At 44.3% G+C, this 12,787-nt stretch overlaps 2 protein-coding genes across 3 annotated transcripts; both read right to left on the bottom strand.

The window, feature by feature from the left end:
• Positions 1-65: 65 nt before the first annotated feature.
• On the bottom strand, positions 66-5,621 carry LOC118115581 (GRB2-related adapter protein). The gene is made up of 5 exons (XM_035166837.2): positions 5,418-5,621; positions 5,213-5,310; positions 4,300-4,419; positions 1,546-1,825; positions 66-1,459 (listed from the first exon to the last, which is right to left on the bottom strand). Exons 1-5 carry the CDS (start codon positions 5,493-5,495, stop codon positions 1,280-1,282), a joined length of 756 nt encoding a protein of 251 aa, XP_035022728.1. The 5' UTR covers positions 5,496-5,621; the 3' UTR covers positions 66-1,279.
• Positions 5,622-7,388: 1,767 nt separating this feature from the next.
• Positions 7,389-12,686, bottom strand: brat1 (BRCA1-associated ATM activator 1). Of its 2 annotated transcripts, none has more exons than XM_047343441.1 (12): positions 12,309-12,686; positions 11,808-11,956; positions 11,567-11,711; positions 11,049-11,475; positions 10,683-10,814; positions 10,501-10,592; positions 10,312-10,415; positions 10,024-10,210; positions 9,753-9,826; positions 9,255-9,339; positions 8,889-9,154; positions 7,389-8,553 (listed from the first exon to the last, which is right to left on the bottom strand). In XM_047343441.1, the coding sequence occupies exons 1-12, from the start codon at positions 12,433-12,435 to the stop codon at positions 7,657-7,659; spliced, it is 2,685 nt and encodes an 894-aa protein (XP_047199397.1). In that variant the 5' UTR covers positions 12,436-12,686; the 3' UTR covers positions 7,389-7,656. The 2 variants fall into 2 exon arrangements, with proteins under 2 accessions (XP_047199397.1, XP_047199403.1); XM_047343447.1 differs by having other exon boundaries at positions 10,683-10,811.
• Positions 12,687-12,787: the final 101 nt, after the last annotated feature.

Below are 12,787 nucleotides of genomic sequence, written 5' to 3'. Positions count from 1 at the left end.
TTCTCTAATAAATCTGAAGATGCATCAGAGCTGCACGTGTTTGTCCACAAATGAAAATGACAGTATCGGATAATATCACTTTTTATTTGAATTCTGTACAGTTTACTTACATTTGCTGAAGAGGAGGTTAGCGGTTTGAGCAATAAGGTAAAACAAACACCACTTTACAGTCAATTCAGGACAGGCTGTGTGTGAAAGGAGGAAATCAGGTCCCAGGACACAAGTGGCTAAGATTCACTTTAGGGCTGCAACAGTCATTTTTATGATAATTGACTTTAGTGATTAAAACTATAAATACTCTAAATACCTGGTTTTAGATCTAAAGCATTGATCCATAACGTGACATATTTAGGACTAAAATAATAATAATAATACGTCAAAAAAAAAAACACATAACAGAGTTTGAAACATGGAGAATTCACTGTGATCTACTGCTGCTGGTCAACGGGGTGAAGTTGCAACAGCAGCAAAGTAACTTCACCCTGTTGACCAGCAGCAGTCCGACAAAATTGAGGAAGCTGTTGTTGCACCGGTGACTTTCATTAAACTTCTTCTGTCTGAGGATAAACTGCTGTGCAAAGGAGGCACAGTTAGCCAAGTTAAAAACCTACAATCTTTAAAATATGAAATATGGTTTGATCCTGATAGCAAAATGTCAGGGGCAGTAAACAGCCCTGTATTAGGAAAATAGAAAAGTACACCAGCACTTCTCTTGCTAGCTGCTGTCATTTATTGCCCTGTGAATAGTGTTTTGTGACGGGTCCTCGCTACAATGGCTCTATTCACCAATCGCAGCTGCTCCGACTCTGGCCTTCTGAAATATGAGATAGTTTATCTTAGTTTCTGGATTGTGGGAGGAAGTGGAGACGTGTTGTTCATCTTTATAAACAGTCTGAGCTGCGACGTGACAAAGCCTCTGTACGATAGGAAAATATCCAGGGAGGTAACACTTTAAATCCCTATATTGAGCATTTATAAGCACTAAATAAGCATTTAATACATGATTTATACCACCATAATGTAGTTGTATGCAGCCGGTCAGTAATTTTAGCTCCTGGGTGTCAATGGAACGAGTCATAGCTGCTGGCAAATACACAAATAAACAATTACAACTACATTATAGTGTGTGATAAACCATTTACCACATGTTTGCATACTGCTTATAAAAGCTAATTGATTATTTGACTAATTGTTTCAGCTCTAGTTCAAATTCATTGTCTCATGAGTTCGATATGTGTCAGCGATGGCGGCCACTGTACTGAGGGCGTCCGGTTTGGGGTCAGTGGTACAGCAACTGGACGTATTGCGGTGGGAAGACGCCGACTCGGCCTCGGCAGCGTCCCTTCCAGGTCACCGAGCCGGAGCAGTCCAGCAGGTCAATGACGTCGCCACGCAGGAAGTGGAGGTGCGCGGTTTGACGGGGGGTGTAGTCACAGAGGGCGTGAGCCACACAAGGTTTCTAGACAAAGACGGAGCAGAGCAATGGCGTCAGACAAACAGGTTTGTATGTGACAGCAGTGGAAAGTGTCTATAGATTTGTCATACCACCGAAGCCACTTCTCTCTCGGGCTGCGAGTAGAGACGGGCCGAGGGGAGGGATTCCTGAGAGCTGCTTTTATAAGGGTTGGGGTAGGGGTTGTATCCTGGGTTGGACAACTGGCGAGGGGACGAGGGACGGTCTATGAGGCAGATGAGTTTCTCCACGGCGATGCTGTGAGTTCTGTAGAAGTCCACCAAACGGTTAAGGGAGCAGAACGTCTCGTCCCAGATGCAGTACTGCCCGCCCCCCTCCAGGACGCGGAAATGTTCCACCCTGTCGCCGTAGCTGAGGCGGATGAAGAGAAGTGAGGAAGTTAGGCGGGCGTGCGTGCTCCTTTAAGCTGCTTCATTCCTCGGCCTGTTTCTTTTATGGAGGAAATCTCCCAGGCGTATTGTGCATACCTCCGTGCATACCACAAACTTCTCTCAGGCTGTGAATGTATCAATCTTCTCTGAGCAGACAAGGAAACTAAGTAAGAAACTATGTGAGTGAAGATATAAATAACTACAATGGCACTCGATATAACGCTTAACTCCGCCCAAGGCCCAGCAGTCCCCTTCCATCCAATCACGCTGCACCAAATTGCAGACACAGAAATGAATGAAATTGCTCACGTTAAACAGATGCATTGTTTTTATCGTGTTTACCATCTTAGCTTAGCATGCTAATATATCGTCAGTTATCGTCACATCGTCGTTAGCAGTTAGCACGAAGTATAGCCGATGGGAAGATCATAGATTTTCCCAGGAAAAAACCAACTGGATAAATTATAACTCTGACCCAGTGGTGGCGCTGTGGTAAAGTTAAGGCACCAACCGAGGAGAACATGAACGACTGAGCCAAGTTTCCATAGTTGTCTTGTCCATCGTTATCTCCTGTTTGGCGCTAGAGGAAATGCAAGGAGATCCCTTAAGTCTATAGGATTCATCCTCTGGGGACCATGCACGTCTGTACGAATCCTTGACAATCCAGGCAGTGATTAATCGCAGTTTCCTTCTCCACCGCGTCACATTATCGAGATATTTCAGTTTGGAACAACGTGAACTGACAGAACAACCTTTGTTCGTTTGTAGACTTAATAATTAACCGATTCATTAAAAACAAAATCATAAAATGATGGAAGACTAATAATAAACTCGACTAAACAACTATACCAATATAGCGTGTCCACCAGGATCTGTCCATTGACCGATGTGATGAGTAATGGATTATTGACCATGTCTCCTCCCTCACACATTAATCACCTAATTACTCTAAAAGGAGGCGAACAGTATAATTCATCCTGTGCTGCTCCGACAAAGAGAAATGAATCGGCCTAAAGTGTTTTTGGTGAATTACTGGTGTTGTTGTTAATATGTTGGGGGTGGAACAGCGGTTTCCTCACAGCAAGAACGTCCTGAGTTAGAACCCATCTCCTTACATTGCTGTGTCTGTACATTCTCCTCATGTCTGGATGTGTTTAAACCAGTTTCCTCCCACAGCCCCGAGACATGTGAATAGATTTACTGGGGAAGATAATAATTGTAGTATGTAGTCACATGTTTTTCTTTTTTAAATAAACTGTTTATGTCATGAATTAACAAATCAAATCAATATACTTAACTGTTTTATCATAAAAGTAAATTACAGTAGTTGCACAGAAAAGCACTAATGGTATCATAAACATAATCAATAACTCCTTTCTATTCAAATATCATCAATATACCAGGGCCCTGAAACTGAAGCAGCTTCAAATTCAGCCGTCTTCAATTCTATTTTCCAACATCTGTCTTTTTTCCTGTTGTGACAAGTCCAAAACATCTCCCATTAAAAAAGAAATTGGCCTATTGTGGGACAGTGGAGCAAATCAACCGCACGACTGTTGTGTGTGATGGAAAATTACACTCTCACCGAGCGCATGCTGCAGGTGCATGTGGGCAAACTGCATGAATAGGTAACATAATCTAAATTGCTGCAACAACAACAAAAAAAACTCTTGAGCAGTGTCGCCCCCTATTGACCACTCTGAGGTAATACACCTAGTGGTTGTACTGTACTGTGTAATGTGTGCTGATGTGTATGTAAACATAAATAAGCTACACCTCTTACCTCCCAGCGCTCGCAGGCCGACAGATGTTGAGTGTTAATGTGTGCACATGGTGTACATGCGTCTGTTGCATAATGTACCTGAGTTTAATTAAAGACTGTAGTATTACATAATGCCCCAGTTTCTATCGAACACATTTTAATCTCCTCTCAATCATTAAATGTGTCCCACGTCACTTCAATGATCCAAATTACACTTCCTCCTCTCTCTCACTCTCTCACACACGCACACACACACGCACACACACACACACTATGTTGGCACGGCTGTGATATTTTTAGTGTTTTTTTGTGGAACGTATTTAAATAGTCTGCCGCTCCCCTCCGCTGACCCTGACACATTCACAGACACGTGGTTGCTGTGACTTGCTAACGTGCTCAGTGTGATGGAAAACAAGCTGCTGCCTGCATGTTTCCTACAACACGCCTGGTTCCACAGTTTATTCCATCAGCGAGGTGATAAACTGTGTTTTGGTTGTGAGATGGGAGCCGGGGGGCAGATGTTCACCTCTGGGGTGAGAAAGACACACTTGGGTGAAGCTGAGGAACTTATTAAACCACAATATGGCGATAGATTTGTTACATCAGGCTGCAGAATGAAATTAGACTTTGACTCTTTGAGACTCCAACACCTCATCCTGGATGTGGATGATGCCCGCGGTGCGTTCACTGACCTGACAGAGACAGAAAACTCCCCTGGAGCTGATTCACTCTCCCTCACCAGGAACACTCCGGCGTCCTGCCAGCGCAGACGCTGCTCAGCCTCAAGTCTCGACACCCGTCCTGCGAACCACCTATTGGAACACACGCAAGAATTTAAATTGCACCCTCCTGGTGACCTCATTTTGAGAATGGCAGTAACATTCATGTTACTATTTAAATCTGACAGAGCAGTGAGTAACTTCTGATTCACAAATCAAGTCAGAAAGGAGCATGAGTGGTTCTCGAGGATCAGGACCCAAAAAGGTGTCAGAATAACAGAGGGTCACAGAATTATCACTTTTATTATTACTATTATGTTTAAATGCAGTTTTATTTATAAACCATATTCATTCACAGACATAGATTCAAGGTGCTGTGACATTAAAAACAACACAGCGTCTAAATTAACATAAATCAATTAAAAATAACCGTTTAAAACAATTTTCACGTAAAATAAAGATTTGAATAAAAGAGGGGAAGTGATTAAAAGAGGTAAAAGAAATAAAAAGTATAAAATCTTTGTAATTTTGAGGTTGAAAGAGTAAAATAATACAAATAAAAACAGAATAAAATATAATGGTGCGACCCTGAGATTTTGTAAAATGGTTTAGTTAAAGGCATTTGTGAATAAAAAGGTTTTCAACAACCAACCAAAGAACATTAACCAAAATTATCTTTTCACATTTATTCTTGTGAAATATATATTATTTTCACAAATTAAGGCTTTAAAATTGTTATAGGTTAAACACTGAGACATAACCTTTGGTGAAGGGTCACCAGCCAATAATGTTTTGGTCCAGTAGTTAAAAGGAACAACAATCAATAGTTTTGATGGGATGAGCACATGAATTATAAGGAGTGGAACATATGATGAAACATTTTTACCGATGAGGAAGGAGGGAAATGTAGTTTTCAGGGATGTAGCCACGCTTCCCCTGGATCTCTGCTGTGAACCAGCACGAATCATCCTCCATTTCTGTCACCTAGAAAAACACACTTATATTTTTACTCATGCAGCCTTTGGTAAATTTCCCCTTTTAAAACCTCAACACAAACACACACAGACACACACGCACACACACACACATACCTTGATGATGTCCCCTTTCTGGAAACTGATCTCGTCTGCTTCTGATGCTGTGAAAGAGAAGAGAGCCACCGCCTCCATGATGCACAGAGCGAGCAGAGTCGGCCACAAGAATACTTTCACTTCATGAATGGAGGGGGAGAGAGAGTAGAGCTGTGTGAGGAGAGCTCAGTGGAATGATGACACCGTTACAGGATGAGATAATCAGTGTGTGTGTGTGTGTGTCCGGCTCATTAGTTAATGAGAGTTTTCGGTGCCCGTGTGTCCCTCTGTTCTTCCATGTGACATGAGAGTGTGAACACGAGGAGGAGCTGACTGTCCTCCATCCATCCAACACTTTCCTCTCTGAGGGTCTGACGAAGTGTCTCCTCCGGGGAAATAAGTGACAGTGGACGGAAGTAAAGAAGAAAAGAAGAGAAGAGGGGAGGGACGAAAATAACCTGAGAATAAAGTGTGATGACCTGAGGCTTTAAAACCTCTTATTAAGGTTATTATCACAAGTCTCTGCAAAGGTTGAGCTGCAGCCGATTCATTCACTTGTTCTTTTTTACAGTCGATATTCACTGAAGAATATTAAATGTACTTTTGTGTTTTATTGGCCTCACATCACCCGTCTTTGCACTAACCAACAATGGTCTCATTCAAACTAGAGTGATACAGTAATTGTAGACATTGTTTAAATACAATTATCTGCCTGCGTTTGTCTAACTGTCGTATATTCACAGGATTACGCCCAAAACTACTGGTCGGATTACCACAACACGTGGTGGACGGATGTGCTGTGGGACAAGAGAGAACTCTGCACTTTCTTTAACATTGCGAGATGTTTTTAAACATTTGTGTTGATTTCTCAGAGAATAGTTTATGAATTTGAATGGGAAAGAAATCAGGAAGGTTAAGGGGATTGATAAGTGACACAAGTGGATTTAAATGGGTTTCTTCATGTACCATTCTAATTCAAATATAATCATTCATTTCTACTGATTCTACCTTTGATTTAATTTCAGATTTTATTATTTTCTTCTATTCCTGTTGAAATTAACTCAAGTATTTATACATTTACTGTGCAGAGGATGTATTTCACTCCCCAATCCTGGAAAAAGGTGCAATCGGGTGATCCATTAAAATCACATTTCTCACCAACCACAGCACTTAAGATCACTTGAATCTGGAAAACTATGAAAAAGCTAATTAATTATACTTGCAAACAAAAATTGCCCTTGTAAAAATTAGGCAATAGTGTAACTAAATTGAGTGAAAATGTCAAAATCCAATGTCAACACCAGCCAAGATACAGAGGAAGCAGTAAGACGGAGGTGGTTGGTTTGTCCAACAGCTCTGAGTTGGTGGATTAGCACAAAAGAAATGAAACCAATCTAACAAACATTAATCTTATTAATCTATATAATAACAATTCATTTCTACAGAGAAAGTTCGGATCATAGTAGATCAGAGTAATGTTTGGATTTAATTGTCAATTAATGTGTAACAATGTGTAATTGGTTCGAAATAAATAATAATAATGAGAGTTCGGTGAAAAATCTGTATGTGTTTGTTAGATTTTTAAACTGAAAGTATGAATGTGATATTTTTTCTTTATCCTGATGGACGTGTCTTCACAGGACACGTTTCAACTTAGTGAACCGTGTCAGACGCATCTGTTCCACTTCAGCAGCACAGGAGCGAAGCTGCTGACGCTGCTCGTGTGATGCCTCCGCTGCGTGGTCACCGCAGACGAGGTGCGACTGTGCCAAGCTGTCGCCCCCCCGTCGATGTGTGGATGTCCAGAGGGCGGAAGAGACGAGAGTTGATTCCGCCTGGTGAGCTGACGGCGAGCAATGGATGAAACGAAGCAAAATAAATATCTATTTTGGGGTTCAGTCAGGCTCAGGTCAAGTAAAAGTGTAGGCCGGTGGAATAAAGACAAATGTAACAGCATTATATGAATGTTACATTTAGAAAAAAATCCACATCTTACATTAAAAATATCTTTATTTGCTTAATTTGAATTCTACATATTTGGTCGTCTTTGTGTTTTATACTCAAGTTTATGGTTAAACTGTAAAATACTAAACTTCAATTACATTTTTTTCAGATATGTCGATAGTGTAAATCTTTTACACCACAAACATCTGGATCAGCATCTGTCCCAAAAAAAATCCAGCATGAAGGCACATGTAGAGTTAAGAGTGTGTTGTTCCTCACTGATAACAAACCAACAGTGTGTACGTGTGTATGTGTGTCAGTAACAGTCCACTATAACTTCCTGTCCTGGTTCTGCGTCTTGCTGAGTGTGTGCGGCGCTCGCAGTCAGTATGTCCTGCAGCAGAGAGAGAGCAGAGTTGTGGACGTGGTCACTGCTTTGACTCAGTATGTCCAGTTTCTCGTCCAAACCCAGAGACCTCAACATGTCACACACGCCGACACACACACTGTCGCCGCCCTCGCTCGCGACTTCCATCCCAACCTCAGCACAACGAGTCCGATGAGCGATGTCTGCCTCTTTGACCCGATCAAACCTCTTCATCCCCGGTATTTTTCTGACCTCCCGGCCCCAGCCGCATCCCGGCAGTTCACAGGACACCTTGGCGACTGTTGCCGTGGCAGGGGGAGCATCCAGGGGCGGCCGAGGGCAGACAGTTTCTCTGAGTGTAATCAGGAGCTGACAGGCCTTCAGACCCACGGGTCTATCGCAGTCCACCAGACCACTCAGCAAAGCCGAGACGACTCCCTGCTCGACCAGATTACTCAACGCGCCGGCCACATCTGACTCCACCCCCTCTCCAAGAGTCTGATCAGAAATCCCAGCGTATGGGTGACGCAGAGCAGGAGGCGTCTCGGAGCCCTTCCTGTAACCCCGGTGACCTGAACAGGCTTCGTCCATCAGCAGCTCGGCCAGCTCCAGAGTGTGAACTTTGACCTCCCAGTCCAGATCGGCGCTGCCTAGAGAGAGGACGGAGCTCACAGAGTTCATCCGCAGAGAGGAGGAGGAGGAGGAGGAGGAGGAGGGAGACGACAGAGGAGATGTGTGGGAGGAACGAGAAGAAAACCAGGCGATGAAATATTGCACAACTGCTCTCCTGGCGAATCCCTCCGTGTCCTGCGAGAGAATTTCCAGCAGCCGGGTCACGACGTCAGTCTGCAAAGAAATAAACAGAAAGCGTTATCAGTAGAGTCGAGTACATCTTAAATGAACTGGAGGAGACGGGCGTGTTACAGTTGGCTATTTGAGATTATATGAGTTTATCTAACCACCAACTATAGCTGAGGATCAAACCACCGAGCCTGCTGTATAGTGGACGGCCCGCTCTAGGCCTGAGCTGCAGCCTGAGACATATCACAGTCATTGCACGAGCTCATGATGTAAAACTTTATAATTTAAAAACTGAATAAAGCCACAATTAGCCGCATTCATCGTCTGAAACTACAGCAAGTTGTGTGTTTGTGTTTTTGAGAGAAATCCCTTCTGCCTACCTGCTCCTGTGTGACTGCTGCCCCCTGGTGCCAGCTATGCTCCAGTGTCTGTGCCAGTGCAGCGATGGCACTGGCCCGCACGTAGCTCTCTGGATCCTGCAGCGCCTCCCTGAGGAGAGGAGTGCTCCAGCAGCCGCCCAGCAGAGCGTCGCACGTCTCCTCGCCTTGTTTCAGGACACCTGCCAGTTTTCCCAGAAACTCCACAGTGGAGTCTCTCACCTCCCAGCGCATGTCGCACACACGTTTCTTCACCACGTCGATGAGATCTAACACAGATACACACAGTAGAATGTAACTAACACAACACACAGCCACAAAAAGAGCAGTTTGAAGAGAAGATGTGAAAAGGCTGCAGGTGAACTTTACCTTGTTTGAGCTTCTCTGTTAACAAAGAGACGCCTTCACACACACTCATCCACTTCAATAAGGCCTGGTACGACTTGTGTATTACCTTAGAGACACAGATACAGAAATATGGATAACTTCAGAGATTTTTAAACTTTCTAGGCTGGTTAACAGACAGAACTTTTATCCTAGAGGCAATAAAACGGAGGTAAATATAGGTAATATAATACAATCAGTCATGGTGTCATCTGTTGGTCTGAATGAGCAAAAGTAAAGAAAGTTCTCCACCCTGTAGTGCACTTCTGCTCTGGAACAGTTTATTATTGGTTTTAGACGAGACTCCTTATTAATGCAGAATATCAATGACAAAATAAAGTAAAAGAAAATGTAAAGACGTTTAAAGTTGTGTTACCGGAACGCAGCATGCAGGGGGACACACCCACCCACCCACCCACACACCCACACACCCACCCACACACCCACACACCCACACACCCACACACACACACACACACTTACAGTGGGGTCAGAGTCAGGGTTGTTCAGATATTGTATCAGAACTGTGACGACCTCAGTCAGTTTGTCTTTCATTCCTGGAACACACACAAGGAAAATGTCAATTATAATATAATGTTATTTAGACTAATTGTTAATTATTATATGTATTATTATTAATACGTTTAATAGATTTTTTTATTGACTTTAATGTCTACATACAGACGCTGTACTGAGAAATCTGTCTGTCCATTACAGTATCTTTGAAGGTGAAGGAAACAACAGGAGTTTTTACCTGGGCTGCTGCTGAGACCCGTCAGAACCTCTAGAGCACATTTCTGAACTTTTCCAGATCCAACAAGGTTCCTGAAAACCTCAGAACAGCCCGAGGACAAGGAGGAAGAGTCTCCACTGACGATCCTCAACAAGGACAGAACCGCAGTGATGATTGAAACCGGAGGACAGGGGAGTGAGTCACGAGGCTGAGGGGGAATAAAACAGAGAGACGGTGATGTTAGGCTGCTACACATTATAAACACTGCGTTTCCTCCTCCTGTAGAATCAGACGTCTTTGTACTCTCACCACGAGTGTGATCGGTGGCGTGTGGGTCAGACACACACACATCATTGAGATGCAGGAGGTTTTAATCTTCAGCTGCTCTGCAATTGAAAAGTGATGCTCTTCTCCTACGAGAACAGAAAATATATCAGTCACATTTTTAATGACTTTTAACTTGTTCACTTTTCTAATGTGTTTATCACAGTGTGTTACCTGTGGTGTCTGTGCCCAGGAGAGTCTGACCAGTGATAATGTGGAGGGGCAGCAGGAGGATTCTCACAGCCCGAGCTGTGTGGACGGTGTCTCTGAGGAAGAGAAACACAGAGAATGAAACTACAACCAGTTCAAACTGAGGTTGTACTGGTGAACGTGTGGGAGTGTGAACAGGTGCTCACTGATGATGACGACCTCCGCGCAGAAAAGCAGCTGCTGCACCAATGAGGTCCGAGGGTTTGGTGATGTTCAGCATGGACGATAGAAGACGAGTGACACGTTGGTCCGGGACACAGTCATCAGTGCTGGAGCTGCTGAAAACAAACATGGAGGAACTTAAACCTAAATCTGAACCTTGTTATAAATATTTGTTTCTTTTTACATTGTGTTTAGGTACCAACTGTGGTTTAAGCCAGCCATCAGGGGGCAATCAACAAATTGTGGCTTCCCTTTAGTGGAGCTGTCATGTCGTCCATCATTACATATGATGCTTTGTTGCATTGTTCCTATGATTACTATCTTCAAACCATATGAGGGAGCTGTTCTACCTGTATGAAGCCAGAATGATGTCCATCAGAGGGAGGGTGAGTTGACTGTATCCTGCCGCCACCAGCTCCTCCAGGGAGTCTGCGACTGTCCCGAGCAGCTTGTCCCGGAGAGGCTGCCGGGCCCGAGCCAGGAGCAGAGCCAGCAGCTTGAGAATCTGCTGACTCTGATGGAGCCGGGTGTTTTCTTTGGGAAGCAGCGACTCCTTGAGGAACTGTGAGATTGTCCCGAGCACAGCAGAGTAATCTTGGCTGGAGGGCTCCACGTCAGTGATGGAGGTTTGTGTCCTCTTGACTTTGCCGTGATCCTTAAATGTGCCGTCACATCCCGGCTGAAAGAAGATCAGGGTGTGGGCGAGCGTTTGATTTGCAGCTGAGGCAACAAACAGACTCGAGTCCGTCTGAAGCTGTAGGAGCGGCACAAGGAAATCTGGAGAATAAAAAAACGAAAGATTAAAATGTAAAATGTTCTGTCAGAACTAACACGTTGTGAGGAGAAGGTTTCCAACATGAAGACTCACCTGCTTGTACAAAGAAAGTAAAAGCCTTCGAATGCTGCAGCATGTTCCTCAAGCCCTGGATCCAGCCAATCCGTATACAGGGATCCTCCCAGAGCCCGGCGTCACGCCAGTGCTGAGGGTTGAACGCCATGTCCAGAACAGAGCCCTGCGACAGAGGGGGGGCATCACCAGAGTCAGGTTACAGTCAGCTGGATTTAGAACAGTAAGTGAGAGTAGTTTAGTAAAAGTACACGAGTTCTACCTGAAGTGTTTTGAAGCCGTCCTCGGTGGCGGCTATTAAACCAGAGAGTTTGAGGGTGAAGCAGATGACACCAGGGTCTGATGAGGTTTGGAGAACCACAGCGGAGATGAACTCGAGCAGACATGGACACGTCTCCTGCACAGATCCACCTATTAAAGTCAAATGACACGTTTGAACACACAGTTATTTGGGAAATGTGCTCCATTCATCACGCATTAAAAACATGAAGACACAAGTTACAGGAGGCGTCTCAGGAACATTTTAAGTAAAGATCACATTCAAAGCAATAAACTGATTAATCAATTAAGAAGAAAAACTTAAACTGCAACTGTTTTAATGGCTGTTTATTCACCATTGCAGTGGAAAATGTCCAACAACCACTGATGCCTGTTTTTCAAATGTGGACCTGAAAGTAACAACGAAAGTGTGTGTGTGTGTCTCTCTGTGTGTGTGTGTGTGTGTGTGTGTGTGTGTCTGTAGGGATGAATGAATGGTACCGACCAGCCTCGGTCAGTCCCGTGAACCAGTCCAGCAGCTTCTCCAGGCTGGTGTCATCGGGCAGAGAGGACCCTGAGCCCCGCAGCACCTCACACACCCGGGGCAGCAGCGACACACACTCCCGGTCCATGGCTCCGGTCCCTTCACACCAACACTCAGGCAACACACTAGGAAGAAGCTATGTTTTTAGCACGTGCTAGCTAAAAAAACAACAACACACGCTGTAGTTTCTTTCCTTGTAGTTTCTCTAATCGAGCATCTCGCGGGAAACAGTGTGACGTTTCCCGGGTGTCTCTTTCTTTCTTCCGGGTGAAACATGAGCGTCACAGTAAAAAAAAAACCCACCAGCCCCGTTCACCGATCTGTAAACAAACCGAGAAGGCTGGGCTACACACGCGGCGCCATCTTTGTTGGTTCCATGTGTTTTATAGCTCGGCTTTGTCCGCGCAGCGCCGCTTCCCCCTTCGATCCGGTTCCGGCGC

The sequence above is a fragment of the Hippoglossus stenolepis genome, chromosome 2 (genome assembly GCF_022539355.2).
Source record: "Hippoglossus stenolepis isolate QCI-W04-F060 chromosome 2, HSTE1.2, whole genome shotgun sequence".
In the NCBI taxonomy this organism is placed as follows: domain Eukaryota; kingdom Metazoa; phylum Chordata; class Actinopteri; order Pleuronectiformes; family Pleuronectidae; genus Hippoglossus; species Hippoglossus stenolepis.
The sequence above is the reverse complement of the archived record's forward strand: the minus strand, read 5'-3'. Positions and strand labels throughout refer to the sequence as shown.

What these genes read in the sequence shown, in the direction of transcription:
- brat1 (XM_047343441.1), bottom strand. Translation starts at nt 12,435, where the DNA reads ATGGACCGGGAGTGTGTGTCGCTGCTGCCCCGGGTGTGTGAGGTGCTG. An exon ending in ACGGCTTCAAAACACTTCAG is followed by an intron (nt 11,712 to 11,807) that starts GTAGAACTCGTG and finishes CCTCTGTCGCAG; the next exon opens with GGCTCTGTTCTGGACATGGC. An exon ending in TACTTTCTTTGTACAAGCAG is followed by an intron (nt 11,476 to 11,566) that starts GTGAGTCTTCAT and finishes TTTATTCTCCAG; the next exon opens with ATTTCCTTGTGCCGCTCCTA.
- LOC118115581 (XM_035166837.2), bottom strand. Translation starts at nt 5,495, where the DNA reads ATGGAGGCGGTGGCTCTCTTCTCTTTCACAGCATCAGAAGCAGACGAG. An exon ending in ATTTCCCTCCTTCCTCATCG is followed by an intron (nt 4,420 to 5,212) that starts GTAAAAATGTTT and finishes GTGTTCCAATAG; the next exon opens with GTGGTTCGCAGGACGGGTGT. An exon ending in GAGTTTTCTGTCTCTGTCAG is followed by an intron (nt 1,826 to 4,299) that starts GTCAGTGAACGC and finishes CATCCGCCTCAG; the next exon opens with CTACGGCGACAGGGTGGAAC.